Source organism: Gambusia affinis, linkage group LG17, assembly GCF_019740435.1.
Source record: "Gambusia affinis linkage group LG17, SWU_Gaff_1.0, whole genome shotgun sequence".
Lineage (NCBI taxonomy): Eukaryota > Metazoa > Chordata > Actinopteri > Cyprinodontiformes > Poeciliidae > Gambusia > Gambusia affinis.
In genome coordinates, this window is record NC_057884.1 from 23,597,049 (window position 1) to 23,615,442 (window position 18,394).

General features: G+C 37.4%; 4 protein-coding genes across 10 annotated transcripts in view; 2 read left to right on the plus strand and 2 right to left on the minus strand.

The window, feature by feature from the left end:
- The window catches only part of LOC122846989 (NACHT, LRR and PYD domains-containing protein 12-like), a 626,610-nt gene that overhangs the window by 384,959 nt on the left and 223,257 nt on the right, over nucleotides 1-18,394 (plus strand). The gene's annotated exons all lie outside the window — the stretch shown is intronic.
- brcc3 (BRCA1/BRCA2-containing complex, subunit 3) lies at nucleotides 2,077-3,124 on the minus strand. Its single transcript, XM_044144387.1, has one exon. It carries the CDS (start codon nucleotides 2,994-2,996, stop codon nucleotides 2,214-2,216), a length of 783 nt encoding a protein of 260 aa, XP_044000322.1. The 5' UTR covers nucleotides 2,997-3,124; the 3' UTR covers nucleotides 2,077-2,213.
- On the plus strand, nucleotides 5,189-7,292 carry LOC122847048 (protein FAM240C-like). Its single transcript, XM_044144408.1, has 2 exons — nucleotides 5,189-5,384; nucleotides 7,138-7,292. The coding sequence occupies exons 1-2, from the start codon at nucleotides 5,206-5,208 to the stop codon at nucleotides 7,253-7,255; spliced, it is 297 nt and encodes a 98-aa protein (XP_044000343.1). The 5' UTR covers nucleotides 5,189-5,205; the 3' UTR covers nucleotides 7,256-7,292.
- On the minus strand, nucleotides 10,359-15,908 carry tdgf1 (teratocarcinoma-derived growth factor 1). Its single transcript, XM_044144400.1, has 7 exons — nucleotides 15,892-15,908; nucleotides 15,622-15,674; nucleotides 15,503-15,549; nucleotides 14,165-14,383; nucleotides 12,788-12,902; nucleotides 12,553-12,662; nucleotides 10,359-11,349 (listed from the first exon to the last, which is right to left on the minus strand). Exons 2-7 carry the CDS (start codon nucleotides 15,642-15,644, stop codon nucleotides 11,240-11,242), a joined length of 624 nt encoding a protein of 207 aa, XP_044000335.1. The 5' UTR covers nucleotides 15,645-15,674; nucleotides 15,892-15,908; the 3' UTR covers nucleotides 10,359-11,239.

Here is an 18,394-nt window from a genome sequence, read left to right on the forward strand (position 1 = left end):
CTGTGTGGTTCTGTATCTGTCTAGATAGAGAGATGTTTGTCTATTCTAACAATATAGAAACAATCTAGATACACAGATGTTAGAAAACCCATAAAGCTGATAAAAATAAACATCCATTCTTTTGATAGAATACTGTGACTCTTTAAAATGTAACTAACCTCTGAAATCTAAACCCACCCATTTAAAATATTCTGTTCCAAACTCAAGCAGAAAATGATTCGCAGGCAGGAAGAGAGTTTTGCTAAAGGAGATTTGATCCAAGGAGAGAAAAGATTTGAGAAAGAACAGTGAATATTTGAAAGAGAGCAGAAGTTTTGACTACAAGCATTAAAAGTTTTAGAGGAAATAAACGACTTCCTGCTTTCAAACTGAAAATTATGGCTGAAAAATTCCCCCAAAGACGGGAACAAAATGTCTCTGTGTCATAACTTCAACATTCAGACTGGATGAACCGGTTGCTGTTTTAGCATTTATTTCCTTGTTTTCTTCTTTTCTCCTCAGCTGTTATATTAACAGCCAGTAGGTGGCGCTAGAGTCAGGAGGAGGCAGCCTGGAGAAAAGGCTGTTCCTCCCTGATCTGTTTCCAAGCAGTCAGAGTGTAGAAGTTGAGAGCTGGAGAAGTTTCCTCCTGTTGCTGCAGCAGCAGAGATGTTCTGCTTCATGGACTAAATCAGGTTGGAAAGAGGAGAGATCTTTACTGAGCTGCTGGATAAAAGCTTCTGAAACATTTCAACTCTTTCTGGAAACTAATGAGACATAAAAACAATGGATGTTTTTACCATCCAGACCTTTAGAACCAGTTCAGCTCAATAATTCAGTTGTTTCTGTGGAAGATGAACAGATTTGATGTGAAATGATGAAATTCTTCATTTCTATCTGATGTTCCAGCAGATCTGTAGAAAATGGAGCTGCAGCTCTCAGATATTTCAGTCGTCATGTTTTCTATCAATGAATCCACTGATTAACTCCCATTCCTTCTGAAGAAGCTTACCATTTTTTTCAGAATCCTGCAGTTGCTTCGTTTCTTGCCGACTTGGCATGAATTGTTTCTGTCTTTCTGTCCTTTCTGCTGCAGCAGAGAAAGTGGAATGGTCTTAGTAGGAAAGGGAGGTTCCTACTAAGGGTTCTTTCTAAGGCCCCATATTACCTTGGACCGGCCCTGCATGAACATCTTCTGCGATGCACATCTCTAGAATCTGGAATCCCCCAGGGGCCCCATCAGTCCTTTGATGCTTTGAAGATATCTTGATTAATTTAATTGTGGCATGTTTGGCTTTATGCTGCAGTTCTCATTATAGCTGCAGTATTTTCTCTGATGTTTATTTAGTGAACTAATGGGCCGAATATTTAAACCCTTGAGCTTCTGCAATAACTTTTATTTACAGCCACTCACCTCCAGCCCAGATCCTGTCAGCAGCGGCTTTAACCTAAGAATAAAGTCATAATTCAGTGAAGAAAAAAATTATAATTCGGAGAATTTCTGAGATTATTTTAAATCTTGAGAATTCTAAGAAAAAAGGTCAGAAATAAGTAAAGAATCATAAAAAAAAATTAATTCTGAGATCAAATTCAGATTTCCTTAAAAGCAGAAATTGTATTTATTTAGATTTCTAAATTTCAAAAGTAGAAAATTTTCCGATTTTTAAACTGTAGAAAATTTCAGATTAGTTCAATAGAAAAAAAAAAGTTCTGAAAATTTTCAAAATATTTTTCTGAGCTCAGAAATTTTACTTTTTTACCAGAAAATTTCCGAGATTAATCTCAAAATGTTGAGTTTTGTCTCAACATTGTTGGAGTTCCAACATTTTTTCTTAGATTAACCAAAATATTTTCTAGCAAATTTGGAGCTCAGAAATGTTTGGGGGGGTTTTTCTAGAAATTGTCTGAGCTTTTTCTGGCAGTTGTTAGACTTTTCAAACTCAGAAATGTCTGTTTTTTTTCTTGGCAATTTCTGAAATTATTTTCAAATTTCCTCGTTGTTTTGCGGAAACTTACTCTTTTTATTCTTTTCTCCCAGTCCCAAAACAAAACAATTATGTCCATCTTAGGAGTGACCAAAGACTTTTGCACAAACGATTTTAACCTTAAATCTTTTTATTTACAGAACAATACATGTTTTTCAGTAATAGCAACAGAAAAAGGTTCGAGTTCTGCCTGAAAAGCGGCAGACACCAGCACCGATGCGCCCATCATCGGACAGCCGTCCCGCCGGCTCACAGCGCACCCAGCTCCCGCTGCAGCCGCTCCTTCTCCCGCTGGAGCTCCGCGATGCTCTGGCGGTTCTGCTGGAGCCGGTCCTCCAGCCACTGCAGCAGCGGCCCGCTGACGGCGGACATCTGGCTGCACAGGTTCTTGGTGAACACCGAGCCGTTGTGGATCTTGGTGACCGGGTCCAGGTGGGACAGCCCGTGGATCCGGCGATACGTGTCCTGCTCCTCCTGGCACAGGATCCGCGGCAGCTCCACGGCGGACTCCAGGCACGCTTTCCCGATCGCCTCGCGCGGCACCACGTGCACGGGAATCTCCACTCGCTCGTACTCGGAGCCCTTCTGAGCCTGCGCGGACTGGAAACAGGTGTAGAGGACGCGGCCGGTTCTGGTGTTCTTGTCCTCGATGAAGCAGGAGAAGATGAGCCCCACGAAGCACTGGTCCAGCATCTGGTACATCGCCTGGGTCCGCACGTCGACGTGGGACGGCCACACCGTGATGTGCGGGTGGGAGTGGTACCAGCCCACCACCCGCATCGGTCTGCCGGTGGAGTCCGCCAGCCGCTCCGCCTCGGTGGAGGCAGCGGACAGCTGCTCCGGGGAAATCTCCACCCGGTCCTTCCGCTTGTCGGAGCGGCGGAGGATGATCACCGAGTGGATGTGGACGATCCGGGACGCCTCCACCTCCCCGATGCATAAACCCATCACCTCCTCCTTCTCGGTGCTCAGCGCGTGGTTCATACACACCAGGAAGGCGTCAGACTCCAGATGAACCGCGCTGACGGCCATTTTAAACAGAAAACACAAGTTTCTGACACCAAGAAGAGAGGAAAACAAAATAACACGAAGACACTCTCACTTCCGGGTTCCTCTACTTCGTTTTAGCTCGCGGTGCTGCTTCAGCGCCCCCGTCTGGTCCGGATTGGTTCTGCAGTGACTTGATTAAAGTTTGTTACATTGTCAGCAGAGATGCTGTAAAAATAATAATAGTTTTGTGTCATTAATGTATTAAAACTGAAAATAAATATAGAAATAATTTTTAAAACTTTTTATATAATTGAACAGTCCAGATATTAATTGAATATATAAATAATATACCTAGAATTGTGAAAAACAAACTAAATTGAACTTTTCATTTAAGTTTTTATATAATGAAACATGAAAAATCCACCACATTCATTAAAACAAAATAACTAAAATTGAGAAGAAAAAAACCCAAATGGAGCTTTTTATTTAAAATTTTTTATAAATAATTGAACTTGTGAAATGTCCAATATTAATTAAATTTATAAATAGTATACCTAAAACTTGTGGAGGGAAAAGAACCAAGTCATTGATTTGTTTCATGAACATGAAATATTTTAATAAATCTTGAAACAGCTCTATCTAGTTTTTAAACAAAATCAAAGCATTCATTTGAGGCCCATATACTAAATATATGTTTTATTAATAAATTATTTCTGTATTTCCAGTTTTAATAAATTAATAACACATTTAACTTTATTTTAATTCGTCACTCAAGTAACAGCTCACATTATCAGGTTACGTCTACAGACGTATTTATTTTAAACTTTCATGACTTCAGCAACCTGATCAGTAAATAACTTAAATGAAATCTGAAAAGTGTGGCATGCATTCAGGTCCTTATTCTGATGCCCATGAATAAAATTCAGTGATTTATGGGTGACCATTACCTTTGATTTTAAAAATAAAATTTTTCTGAAGAAAAGTAAATAAATCAGAGTTTTCATGTAGAGCAGAGGATCCATTGCTGGTTGTTTCTTGACCTCTGGTCCCGACAAGGTGACCGGTGAGAGCAGACATAATCAGGGTGAGAGGGGTCTGACCGTCGTTCAGATAAACACACACGTCCAGGCTGGGCTATGATGGGAGTGTTAAGACCTCTGAAGCTGCTGCACCGCTCAGCAATGTGAGGGTGATAATCCTTCCTCTGATCCATGAGCAAAACAAGAAAACTCTGAAAAAAACTTTATTTTTATGTTTGTTTCTTCATCATGTAACACGTCTGTTATAATTTTCTAACATACTGAAACAAGGTGAAGTTTTCAGAAGATGTTCTTTGAGTTTGGAGGAGCAGAAACCAGCGAGGTCGACGGCTGGAAGATCTTGTTTTGTTTTGGCTTCAACATAAAGTTTAGAAATTTAAAGTCCAGGAGGATGACATCACAATTACATCACGGTTTTAAAAAAGAAGAGAAAAAAATTAATGTTAAAAAAAAAAAAAAAAACGCTGAAAAAAGCATGAAAATTCAGGCAGTGGTGCCTCCAAGAGGGGGCCATCGGGAGCCCTGGCCTCCCTGGAAAATGCTGGGGCTCCAACCAGCTCATACTAAGGCTCTGAGTGTAAGATTTACAAATGTAAAACTCGGTAAATACATAAAGACATAAAAAATTATTTTTATTATTTTTTCAGTTTTACCAGTAAAATTTTAACTTATTTTCTGTTTATCAGAAGCTTAAAAACAAACATGTTGCATCAATTTGAAGTTTAAAAATCACCTAATATTATTTCTTTTTATCTTCCAAGTTTCCTGTTGTGGCCAGAACTATGAAAGTTTTCTGGGAGAGCCGCTGCAGCTGGGGTGCCGGGCCAGAGTGGGCGCCAAAATCTGATGTCAAGACTTTATTTTCTGTATTTAACAGCTCTTTGTGTGTGTAAATGATACGATCAATAACAGAAGCACAGCATTGATTAATGTTGGGAAGGATAAATTCATCTTTAACTCCCAGCAAACCCACTGAATAAAACTCAGTCTTATCGTCATCTCAGCAAAATTCACAGTTCCAGTTAAAATTCCAGCAGTTAAAATGTTTTACTTAAATCCATCCAAAACCACAACTTTAAAGAAAAGTGTCAGATAAAGTCAATAAGGAGGAAGAGAGTGAGTGAGAGGAGGAGGGAGGAGGAGGAGCTACAGGAGATGAAGAGCTTTTCAGTTGGTAACAAAAGCTGACAGAAACCGCAGCGGTTCCCCACATGCTGCTGTTTTGTGGATTTTTGTCGGTGTCGTCGCAGCCTTCCTGTTGCCAGGCGATGAGTGTGGCTCGGATCCACGACAAGGAGAAGCTGCGATGGTTCTGGGAGCAGAGGATCGTCCAGCACAGCCAGCAGATGGACCAGGAGGAGAACCGCATGAGGAGCAGCGCCCTGACCCGGTCAGAAGACACTCAGGCTACGAGTCAAAGGTTTTATCCAGAGTCTTAATGATGTCATCAAACTCAGGTCTTAGTTGTTCCCACTACAGAACAACTCATCAGGTGCTAAAATAAGACAAAACCAACTTCAGACCAACATTTTAGAACAACTAGACCAACAAACACAAACAGAGATCAGAAACCTAAACAGATTTAAAGGTGACATTTTATTCTTCCTTGAACAAGTTAGACGAAATCATTGCTAAATCATTTTTAGGTAATGAGATTCTAGTCTGCTCAGTTCTCCTTTCAGAACGAGCTGTTTAGAGCAACTGTCACTTTAAATCCAAACTGGCTACTGCTAGCCAAATTCAACGCTTACACATCTTTGAAAAGCAGAAGTGTAGCCTCCTGCACAACCAACAAGAATCACGCAAGTGGTTTATAGATGGAACATCAACAACAAAACACTTTTTTAGCAGCCATTGTACAGCAGGTAAAACCAGGTGGCCAAACATGCTGGAGCTCCGCTTGGGTTGCTAGGTAACAGGGCTGGGCTGGGGTTGCTAGGTAACAGGGCTGGGGTTGCTAAGTGTTATTACACTAAGCAGTGTTATTTCTACTTTGTTTCAGGAGTGAAACAACAGATTTACTGTTAGCATTTCGGCACTAGCATGCTAGTTATATCGCTAGCTTAGCAGTTAACTGCTTGTTCATAGCAGCGGCCATCACGTTTCTATAGAAACGTGTTTAAAATCAAAACCTGAAATAAAATATATATATACATATAAAAAACATAAAACTTATTTATATATTTATAAATATAAAAGTTCACTTTAGTTTTATTAAGCCTGGTTTATTGTTATTCAGCTGTTAGATTATAGGATGGATTTTAGTTTTCTCTCAGTGTTTCTGAACTTTGGTTTAGTTTCTGGACATTTCTCCTGAAAACAGTGAAATAAAGTTGTCAGGTGAACAGAGCAGAGTGGACAAACTGCTGCCTCTGGTGACAGACAGGAAGGGAACGCTAAAAATAAACTTTATTACCGAGGGAGCCGGAGACGGATGAGTTCATTAAATGCCTCGGCCGTGTTTGCAGCTTGTTTGTCTGTCATCGAGTCGTTGCCTGAGAATGTTGATTAGAGGCAGAGGGGCCGCAGGTTTGAATCCCGGAGATCAGCAAGAGAATCACTTAATTAATCCTTCAGCCAACACAGATTTCCTCTTTCCACAACATGAGACGACCTGCTGCAACGACCGAGGATCAACTCTGCAGGACCGGGACAGACTAAAGGAAAACAGAAGAGGAGAAAAATTCATACTTGATATTTTTATGGAAAACACTTTAAAAATTACATTTGGGGGAAAAAAAGTCTAAATGTCCACAATCAACCCTCAAAATCTGTCAGAACAAAAACAGAATGTACTGAAAGTTTTTCCTCTTTTGTAGGAAAATGGTGTTGAAGATATTAGATGAAAAGCATCTTATTGTGAAGGCCAGACTTCTTAAAAACTTTAAATATCAAACATCAAATTGTTTCATTAATGGAAATCAGCATCTGAAATAAGTTCAAAGTTCACATCTGAATATGTTTAATTGTCCATTCATCTGATCCAGTAAATGGACCGGAACCTGCTTTTCCAGAACATTAACTGAAACATCTGTTGGGTTAAGGTTAAGGTTAGGGTTAAGGTTAGGGTTGGGGTTGGGGTTAAGGTTAGGGGACCTGCAGCTGACCTTCCTCACCTCCATCTTGTTGTTTCTCCTCTTCAGGCTGCGGGAGCAGTGGCTGCTGCGCCTCAACCTGAGGAACCAACAGCAGCAGCACTTCTACGAGGAGAGGAGGCAGCGAGAGCAGAAAGCTTCTCAGTTTCTCCAAAGGATCAGTTAACCAACAAATCAACACTGAAATCACAGAAATCAGACCTGAAACCCAGAACTTTAGATTCCAACAAAACATCTGAATGTTTGGTAGCAGAAGGAGAAAAGATCAAATAAAAAGTACTGATATCAAAACTCCTGTCGTTTTTCAACCTCAAACATTTTATTTGTTCCTACATGTAAAATTCAAATCCATATTATCAGTTATTTAAAATAAACAATAGAACTTCAGAACTATTTTAAAGTTCTGAAGTTCTAGTTAAAAATTTCTCAAATAAAATTAATCTGCAACACAAAGTCAACTTTATTTATGAAGCACATTTCCAACCTTCCATACGAAACAAAACCTTCAGATTGGTCAATTATTATCTAATTAATGTTAAAACTGATAATAAAGTCATCGTGTTCTTAAAGCTGAATTGCTTAGAAATAATTTTACGTGATGATAGATGAAGAACTGCAGAGCATTGATCCAAAACAAAGGCCTGCAGTCAGTGATGGAGTCTGAGAGGAGAACCAGTTACAGGTGATGATGGATCCAGTAAAGACTCAGATGTTAAAATGGTTTATGTTGCCACTTGACAAATGTCCAAGGTTGCTCTAGTAAACTGAGTTTATTGGCAGATATTCACCCTGGTCCGGTATACTCCGTCTAGTCAAAGTACTGCATGGAGAAAAACGGCCAATTACCGTGAACATTCAGGGATTGTCCTGTAGATGTCAGCAGAGAGCTGCTAACTGAGTTTCTTTACAGATCAGATCTGTAGAGATTTTTACCTGAGCTACAGGGAAACGTGTGGTTGTGTATTTTATGGAGAATTTTCTTCACATCTTTAATTATTTTTACCTAAATTAAAATTTCAGCTTTTTGTACCATTACCCCTGTGTAGTTTTGTAAATGCCTACTGTCCTGTCCTCACCCTGAGACTTTGGTGTTTCAGCAGTTAGTCAGAAAACAACGCTCCAATAATCAAACTTCTTTATTTTTTAAGTGTTTATTGAAGCGTGGCCTCTGACCTCTGACATCACTTTGACCATTGTAAACTGAAACATACAAGACTGAGTATTAGCCAATTAACCAATACTGACGAACAAATCTTGTCTGAAACAACGTATAAAGACATTAATAAATTTAATTCCATAAACTGCTCGGTGTTGCGTTCCACCATCTTGAAAACAACACAACAAAATATCCACCAGGGGGCGATCTAGTGCTGTTTTCAACCTCGCTGGTCCAGTTTAACTTACAAAACGCAGCACACCTAGTAATTTAACTTTTTATGTGATTCCTTATTTCTGATCATGTTTTAAAACTGCAAAGCTTTTTAAATTTACACACAATAGATGAGAAAAAACAAAAAATTAAAGGTTTAAAATTATTCATGAAGATAAATTCAGTTTAATTTACAGCAATTTGTTAAAAAAACGCTTTTTTCTGTGTCCAGTGAAGCAAAACACTAAAAACTGTTTTCACATTTATCTCTTTTCTTTGAGAGAAAAAGTGAAATGTTTTCTGAGCAGCTTTTCCGTCAAAGGGAGGAGGAGGAGGAGGAGGAGAAGGAGGAGGAGGAGGAGGAGGAGGAGGAGGAGGAGGAGGAGGAGGAGGAGGAGGAGGAGGAGGAGGAGGAGGAGGAGGAGGAGGAGGAGGAGGAGGAGGAGGAGGAGGAGGAGGAGGAGGAGGAGGAGGAGTCTTTCCTCCATTCCTCCTCATTCTCATCCTCATTAATCCGTTTTAAATCCATCCAGATCCTTAAATCCTCTGCAGCTTTTTCTCTCCTCTGCTGCAGGTTCTGAGTCTCTGATGCAGAAACACGGCTGGACGTCTGACCTGCTGACAAACTGAAACTAAAATCACGTTAACAGCTTTTCATCGACTTCTCCCACTCAGACGGTGGAGAGTTTTTAATTAAGTTGTTATGAGGAGTCGGCTGGGTAACAATGGGGAGATTAAACTCTGCTTACTCTGGGATTAAGAGAGGAAAACCTTCCAGATTATCTCCTCATCCGTACATCAGTTGTTTCTTGTGTTCCTCTGCAGGTTTGGTTGATTTTAGTTGATATTAAAGTCAAACAAAACTTTACAGAGGAAAGTCGAATTGTTTTGGATTTTATTTTGGTGGAAATAAAAGCTAGATAAAAAGTTAGTTACACTAAACTGCTGCCACACCAACAAGTTACTTGAACTTATATGTTGTTTTTATGTTCATATCTTCTTCTCTACTGGTTGTTTTACTTTATGTTTCAAATATTGATTCAGAAAAACAAGACGGTAAATGGTCTTTACCCACTTCAAAATAAGAGCATGAACATAAATGTATAAATGGAAGATTATTATCTTCGATAACCAAAATTTTAACACAGACGTTGAACTTTATTCAGCTGAAAGTTTACAAAACAGGAAAGTATTTTACAGCTGCAGAATTGATTTAGTGGAAACTAAATTCACTAAATATCTTCAAAGTTAGCAAAAAGGCTAAACAAAAAAAAAACTAGCATAGCTGCTAGCCAAATTCTGCACCTTTATGTTCTTCAAGACCAAAATATTGATACATTAAAATGAATAAATAAAGACCTGATTTAGGTTTTCACAAGATAATCTATTTAAATAAAGAGACGCTGTAAAACACGTTATCTTATTTTAGTGAAATAAAGCTGCAGATGAAGGTAAATGTGACTGAAACTAAAGTAGATTTGGACCAACAGATGGAAGCTGCTTGTATAAACCAGAACCTTCGACTGCTAACGACTGGATTTTATTTACAGATTATAAACATTTTATTTTCCATCATTTTCATTTAAAACTTTCTGACTTTATCCCATGAACCAAAACACATTAAATTTTATGGTTAAATAATTGAAATAAACCTGCAAAGCGTCTTTATTTTGATTATTATTATTATTACTTTTAACCTTTGGGATCTTCAGAAAACCAGGCGACGGACTGCAGGACAGCAGCTCCTGTTTGTTTTAGATAAGAAAGCAGCAGATAATCAAATCCAACCTCATCAATAAAGTGGAGATAAGAGGCAGGAGAGAACGGCTCCCCTCTGGAAATACCTGCAGATAACAGAGAGGCTGGGAAACTGAAAACCCGTTAAAACAGAACCGGAGCATCAGCAGCATAAATAAAGTTTAATTAAACAAACCAGGTTAGAGTTAAAGACAAAACGTCACACCGGATCATTTCAAACAATCACAGGAAGTTTTTCTTTCACAAAGAAAAAATAAAACGACAAATGAAACATTTTCCATAAAAATCTCATATACAACTTATTCATTTAATTTATATGGAAGAATATTGTGGAAGAATATTATGGAAGAATATTATGGAAGAATATTAGGCCCACTGGACAAAAAATATGATCCGTTTTCAGAGTTTTGGCTTTAATGTCGGATGAACATGAAGAAAAAAACAGTCAGAAATAAACATCAACATTCTGAGGGAAAAGCAACAATTTAGAGAAAAAACAAAAAAACGTCACATTTCTGAAAGTAAAGTCTGAGATTAAAGTTAAAAATCTGAGGTTAAAAAAAGGATTCAGAGAACAAAAGTCACAATTTGGAAAAAAAAATTAAAAATTCTGAGAAAAAGTAAAAATTTCTGAGATTAAAGTTGGAAATCTGAGACTGAATTCAGAATTCTGAGAGAAAAAAGCCAAAATTTGAGGAAAATGTTACAATTTTGAGGGAAAAAAAGTGAATATTGTAAGAAAAAGTAAAATCTGACAAAAAAATAAATCAAATTTTTGAGATTAAGATCAGAACTCCAAGGGGAAAAAAGGTCAGATTTTTTGTAGTGGTACTAATCTTCTTCCGTACATTTAGATCTTTCAGACAAACAGGTTTTATTTTGAAAGGACTTCTCTGTCCAATCAGCTTCATTAAAGCACATCAGGAGGTTTTTTTTTTCTCATTAAAATAAATACTGCAGCTTCATCAATCTTATTATTCGCATGTCGGTTTGGAGCCGATCAGAGAATAAAATCCGGTGACATCAGAAGACGAGCAGCACAGGAAGTAGCAGCAGCAGAAACAGGAAACGGCTGAGAGGCGTCAACCTGAGCGCCGCCGAATGATCCCAACGAACCGCCTCATCCGAGTCATCTGGGAGGAAACGACACAATCAAACTTCACATCGTTAATAACGTCTTCAGAGCCATTTAATGTGTTTAAACTGTTATCTTGTTCTTTCACTTTCTCTAAACTTAGTTTTCTTATCTCGTCTTTCAGACGCTCCTAAAGAGACGATTATCTCCCAGGCAGGACAAGGAAAACTTTCACTCTCTACACGCCTGCAGCTCGTTTAGTTTTGGAGGAAAGACAGAAGTCAGAGAATCTCTGTGTTGGATTAGATAACCTCAAATGTTACCAGATTAATTAAAATCTGATCAGTTTAACGTTTTTAACTCCAAGATGAAAATTTAACCTTCAGGATGAAACTCAGATCATTTCATGATTTAAGACGGCTAAAGTTTTATATTATCTGCTGGAGGAACATCCAGAACATTTAGTACAAAAAGTGTTCCATAGAAATGTTTTATGCCTTTATTTCATTTTTCCATAACAAATATTTCTGACTTTTCTTCTTTTTGAACATGAATTAAAAATGAATGAATGAATTTTTAGGAGAAAAATCCAAAAGTAGATTTTTGTTCCCTGTAGCAGTTAGCATCTTTAGACCGTATTTCTAGTTTAAAAATCTTAACTTTTGGCATCATTTCATTCTCATACAATGCTAATGTTAGCAGTTTGGTGGGTCCATAGAAACAGGATGAAGTTTGGATCGGTTCTGTTTTAGTTCTGTTCACAAATAAAACCCTTGAAGAGGAAATTCAACATTAAAACTTTTCACATTTTGCTTTAAAGAACAAAGTTTTGGAACCACAACAAAGATCAAACTAGATTTGTGTTTCTTTTCTTTCCTGGTTGTCAAAACTCCTCATCAGTGTTTCTGTTTTAAGGTTTCGTTAAATAAGAAGTTAAGTAGGAAACTAAAGGTTTGAACTGTAAATGAGACGGTGGAGCGAATTCATTCAGCCTCATTTACACTCAGAGGGATTTTATTTGTTTTAGGGTGAAACGTGTGAATGTGGGTTTTACAGCAACCTGAGGGTGTCGATGGTTCTTCCACACCTTTAAGATTACAAAACCTTTCAGGGATTATCTGAACCACATGAAGAAACCAAGAGAATTAAAACTAGAAGAAAACTTTGGAGAAACTCGTCTTGACTGACTCCCAGCTTTAAGACCTTTATATTAAATAAGGATTAAATAAATACGTGTTATTATCTGTGTAATCTTTCTTACCACAGTCTTCGTGGAAAACGTGAGGGAAGCAATGCAAGTCGCCGTAGAAACAGCGGCAGTAGGAGCAGCCTTTCTGGACCCACTCACCGTGAGGAACAACGTCACATCGTCTGCAAACAGACGAACCCAAAAACAGTCAAAACCAGAAGTCAAGGAGCCACAGAGAGAGAGAGAGACTGTGGATCAGAATGAAATGATTAGAAATGTTAACACAGAAGGTCTTCAGGTGGTTTACCTGAGTCGGGTGTCGTACTCGCAACTCCTCCCGGTGAAGAATGGAGGGCAGGCGCAGAAGCTGCCCAGGATGCAAGTTCCTCCGTTTTTACAGCAGCTGCGGCTCTGATCAGCTCCTTAAAACGTTTTAAACATTTAAAATGTTTTAAACATTTAAAATGTTTCAAACATTTAAAACGTTTTAAACATTTCAAACATCAACCTGATCCTCTGTTTCTATCAGCCTCAGTTACAACAAAGGGAAACATTTTAAAAACATAAAATCTCACCAAGTAAAGTTGGTCTGGAAGTTTGTAGTGAAAATATCAGAAAGCTTGAAATAAGATAAAGAAACTTAAAAATAACTTTTCAGTTCTATTGGCAGATAAATTAATTCATAACATGGGAAAAATGTCTTGTTAAAAGTTAAATAATCTACCAAAGGAGCAAGAGCTTGGTTGCTAGGTAACGGGCGGGGCTTAGCTGGCGTTGCTAGGTAACAATTCCAGTGAAACCAGAATTATTAAAATCAATATTAAAGGACTTATTGACTTAAAACTACTACTATGTTGCTGAAAAGTTACGTTTCAGTTGGTTTATCTTATTTCACCTGAACTAAAATATTTCCTCTGGATCCTTTCACATGTAAAGTGTTGGTTTAATCCTTGTTCTGTCCATTTTCCTTCAAGATGGCAGACTTTATTATATATATGCATAATTTTGTTTTTTCCATCCAGAACCAGAGATTTACATATTGGACGAGTAATTATTAGGGGTAGATAAAAAATGTAAATTAAAAATGACCAAAACTAGAATTTTTTTTCTCCTTTCCTTGTTTATATTCTGGAAAATTGAAAACAATGATCTGAATCTGAAGTTTTACAGATTTAACATGTAATCTTTTCTGTTTAACAGACTGTTTCCGTCTCTTTTTGTTTACAGATTAAAGGTTTTTCTGGGTGTGAACAAAAAGTTAAATCCTCCTCATTTCAATTCTCTGCAGGTTTTCAGTTTGAAATCTGCTGTCCAGCTGCAGCTCCTCTCTGTGTGTCTGTGAAATAAACCAGATTCTGCAGCTGGCAGCACATTCCAGTAAACACTCCTCCACTCCACCAGTAAACACCAGTAAACAGCAGAGTCTCAGCAAACATCTGAAAATAACAGAAAAACACTAAAACTTCACATCCAGACCTGAAACCTGAAACCTTCGACTTCGTCCTGCTGCAGAAACATCGATTCAGCTGCACATTTCACTTTTTCAGTTCATTTTTATTTATTCCTGCAGGAATATTAGAGATGTTCTGTTTTCTGTGAAACCAGTGTGTGTGTGTGTGTGTGTGTGTGTGTTTGTGTGTGTGTGTGTGCGTGTGTGTGTGTGTGTGTGTGTGAGGAAGCGTACTGCTGGTGAGGCCGATGAAGGGCAGCACGGCGCTGGCGTCTCGGTGTTTACGGTCGCCGCTGTTTGGAGAATTCATCTGGGTAAACTGGGACAGAAACTCCTGGGAGGACTGGGAGGACTGGGAGGACTGGGAGGACTGGGCCACTGGAGGAGGAGGAGGAGATGAGGAAGATGGGGCAGCAGCAGAAGGAGAAGAGGAGTGGATGATTCCCTCAGAGCCTGAAAGAAATAAAAATGTCAGGTTTGAGTAAATAATTGTGTCCAATTTGAAATTCAGAATAAATAAATAAAAACATTTAATAATCAGCTGTTGAATCTGATTTAATGGACAAAATGTTTCTGATTCAGGGATGAATCAGTGAATTCACTCTGAAACTTAAACCCTGACGCCACATTGTTGGTTTCTCACTGTCCTGTCGACTGTTTCAGGACAAAGTCCCTCTTTACATCTGACTGATGTGGAAATGAGGAGAAACCAGCAGCGACCTGGAGCCAAACTGGGGGGAAACCAGTTAAACCACAATCTGACCAATGAGGAGAAAACGTCTGAATTTACATTGTGAATCTGAAAACATCTGATTGTTTTAACAATTTAAAGGCTTTAACAGCAAATTAAAACGTCATGATGCGTTCAAGTACCTCCGGAAAATGTACGACTAAATGCACGATTTTTGGATAAAACCTGTTTTAAAGACAAACTTTAACTGATTATTACTGAAGAGGATTAGAGTCACTGAAAAACAAAATCCTAACTTTAATACCAGAATTTTGATTTGTTTTTTCTCAGAATTCAGATTTTAATCTCAGATTTTATTTAATTCCGTGTAAACATTTGTGAAAATCCAAATAAATAACCAAATATTCTTAGCTGTCTGTCAATTGTGTTGAAAAACAATTAAAATAATCACAAAACTTTTTTTTTCCAGTTACTGAATTTGTAAACTAGCATTTTATTTTTAACTTGATCCAAACTGAAAGCCTGACTGACATTTATTTGGCAAGTTTGAGTTTTAAGAGCAGATTTCTCTGATATTAAAAAAAACTATTAAAATATTTCTGATTTAGAGGAAAAACATCAAAATTCTGCGGAAAAAAAAGGTTAAAATTTGGAGATAAAAACGATTCTTTCATGTTTAAATGTCCCTCATCCTCTTCCGTAGATTGTTTAAATTTGATTGTTGAACATTTAAAATTGTTGCCGAATTTCGCTCGACATATTCTGAACATTGTGGATAATTTAAGATTCATTTATAGTTTTACGAGGTGCATTTGAACGCATCATGAAATCATCGCCTCTAATAAAGAAACCCGAAATAAACATCGTGGAGACAAACCGACCTGAGGGAGAAACGAACCGGAGAAACCAGAAAACACCGAGCAGCGCTCTGAAAGAAAAACAGACTAAATTTATTAAAGTTTAATTTAATTAACGTGTTTTTTTAGTTTTTAGGACTCACCTGAACTTCTGCAGTCGCCTCATTTTTAATTTAAAATATCCACCTTACAACTCCTTGCAGTTTTAATGAGAAAATAAAAAAAAACATATAATTATATATAAAAATGAAAACCGTGAAAAATAATTTAAAAAATGAGTGAAATTTATCTCTAAATATTCTCAAAGTTCCCAGAAAAATAAAAATCAGATAATCAATAAATCCAGGAATAAATCTGAGCTCCAGGTTTTCTGGGCCTCAGTTGGGAGCATCTGACCAGAACCTGATTCAAACCTCATCTCTGCTCTCTGCTCTCCAGGTGATTCCAATTCCGCAAGTGGGCGGGACTCCGGAAGCCACGCCCCCTTTCTGCCCGCTGCCCGTTTCCGTCTGCAGGTCGAATCAACAAGAACCGACTGACGGGAAAAATGTCCAAATCCTGCAGCAGAAACGGATTTTAATCCTGAAGACAAATATGTGATTTAGAATAATTAAAATAACCTTAAAACTGTTTGTTTATGTAAAAATGAGATAAAATAAATTAAACAAGGAGATAAATGAAGTTAAAATTAAGTTTGTTATAAAAGCTGCTTTCAGTTCCTCTGAAATCCTGAGGGATTATTTTGTCTTTAAGGAAAATGTTCAACATTTTCAACATCCTGTGAATTAAAGCTTAAAATTAAAAACTGGAGTTCAGAATGAAGTTTTAAATTAGATCAACTTTTACATTTTCTAAAATTTTATCTTCATATTATTTTACTACCTTTTAATATATTTTCTTTTTTGCTTCATCTTTGACTGGAAAAAAGGGAAAATTAGTTTGTTTTGCTGCAACAGAAATAGATATGTCTTTATTTTTATTAATTTGATTATTTTTTTTATTGCCATTGTCTTATCAGTTTATCTAACATAATTTTATTTCCTGTGAAGAACTTTGGTCAACTGTGATATAAATAAACTTTGACTTATATCACAGAATAAAATCTGTTTTATTTCTTCCTCTGTGGTTTTTTTTTAGCTGAATCTTTCAACCCCCTCCTGCATGTGTGCTAACCTCGTTAGCATCCAGTCAGATGTTAATCACTCAGCTGCTCCCAACAGGAAAAACTCCTCAACAGAAACTTTTCATTCATGCAAACAGTCCAGAAAGTTCAGGTTGAAACTTCATTTCTTCATATTTTCATTCCAAAACGTCTGAATTTATTCTGACACATTAAAACGTTTTTATATCAACAGCTCTTTATGTTTTCTGAAAACCTTTTAAAGAAACTTTTAACTCAGTTTCAGTCCAACATTTCTACGTTTTCAGAGGAATGTGTGTTTTTAGATACACTCCTTATGAATCATTCTGTTATAAAAAGGTCAAAATGTTTTGAAATAACTAATAAATAGAAGTAATGTGTTAAAATTACCAACACATTGTTTACTATTCAAACAGTGACGTGGTGTTCCTCAGGGTTGTGTTTTTGGCTCCATCCACATGGAAACTTTTAGGAAACTAAACAGGTTTTTTCACCTGTTGAAAGAGAAAATGTCTCTTTTCTAAAAACACTGCCCTCCTCTAATCTGACCTTTAACCCCTAACGCATCATAAATAACAACCAAAATGGCGGATTACATGTTCATCTTGTAGTTTATTAGTTTTCTGATTGATTGTGTCAGATCAAGCTCAACTCTGATTTTAATTTGCTGAAATCAAATTTTGTTTGGTAATAATTATTAATAATAATTAATCAATCAGATTTCTGTGTGAATGGTTCACAACCTGATGTCGAACAGCAGCTCTCTGTTTACGGAAGTAATAATGGATCAATTTTTATGCTTTTGATCAGAAATATTATTTAAAATCATAATAAGACAATGGAAAAAGAAAACATGACTAATAGCTTCAGACATTGTTTACATCCAGACTTACTGTCTGTCTTCTTCTGGTGCTGAATTCTGACGCACGTCTCACATCAGTGATGTAAAATTGGATAAAAGTAAAGATTTTGTTGGGTTTTCCAACAATTTTCTTATTGTTTCTCAGGTGATAGAAGACCGACTTTATAACTGTCTTTATGTGGCTCTGAACGTTAAGGTCCAAGTTCATCACTTCATCCAGATTTCAGGCCTGATTTCTGGTTTCCAGCTGCATTTACTGAAGTTATTATTCTTGTATCTAATGAACAATGATCCTAAACCTGAAGGAAGTTTCAGTTTTAAAGCCACAAGCTGAAAATTGAAACGAGAACTTTAAGTTCCCCTTGTTAACAAACAGAATGAATAACAACAAAAGAATAGGAAGTCAATAAAAACTGAAAATTAAAGATTATGTTGTCTAGTCCAACATTTCTCTCGTTTTTCAGGTAACAAAAGGCTGATTTTGTAACTGTCTTTATGTGACTTTGAACGTTCAGGTTTTGATGTTTTGAGACGTTAAGTCATGTAAAGCTGCGGCTCCCTGCCTGGTTCCTCCCTCTGAGGGCCACATGGAGGTGGAAATGGACGTTTTGTCGTGACAAAGCAGCCTGAGCCGATGCTAATACGCAGCTGGAAGAGGAGCAGCAGGAGGGACGACCCGATGGGAACCCAGCAGGACGTCCGCATCCCAAAGCAGGAGGCAGGAAGAGAGGAAGAACAAATTCAACTACAACAGGATCAGAAGGAATCACAACCTGCAAGCTAACAGCAGCGGCTCATTAACACTAACAGATATTTATATCATGTTTTACCACGTTTAGACTTTTTTAAAAAGATGTTTTAAAGACGTATTTAACTTTAGATCCTTTTATAAAATTAATTTTTGAGTTTATCT

Coding starts and splice junctions, on each gene's coding strand:
- brcc3 (XM_044144387.1), bottom strand. CDS start 2,996: ATGGCCGTCAGCGCGGTTCATCTGGAGTCTGACGCCTTCCTGGTGTGT.
- LOC122847048 (XM_044144408.1), top strand. CDS start 5,206: ATGCTGCTGTTTTGTGGATTTTTGTCGGTGTCGTCGCAGCCTTCCTGT. Junction 5,385..7,137: donor AGGAGCAGCGCCCTGACCCG/GTCAGAAGACAC, acceptor TCTCCTCTTCAG/GCTGCGGGAGCAGTGGCTGC.
- tdgf1 (XM_044144400.1), bottom strand. CDS start 15,644: ATGAGGCGACTGCAGAAGTTCAG. Junction 14,384..15,502: donor CCGGTTCGTTTCTCCCTCAG/GTCGGTTTGTCT, acceptor TATTTCTTTCAG/GCTCTGAGGGAATCATCCAC. Junction 12,903..14,164: donor CTTCATCGGCCTCACCAGCA/GTACGCTTCCTC, acceptor AAACGTTTTAAG/GAGCTGATCAGAGCCGCAGC.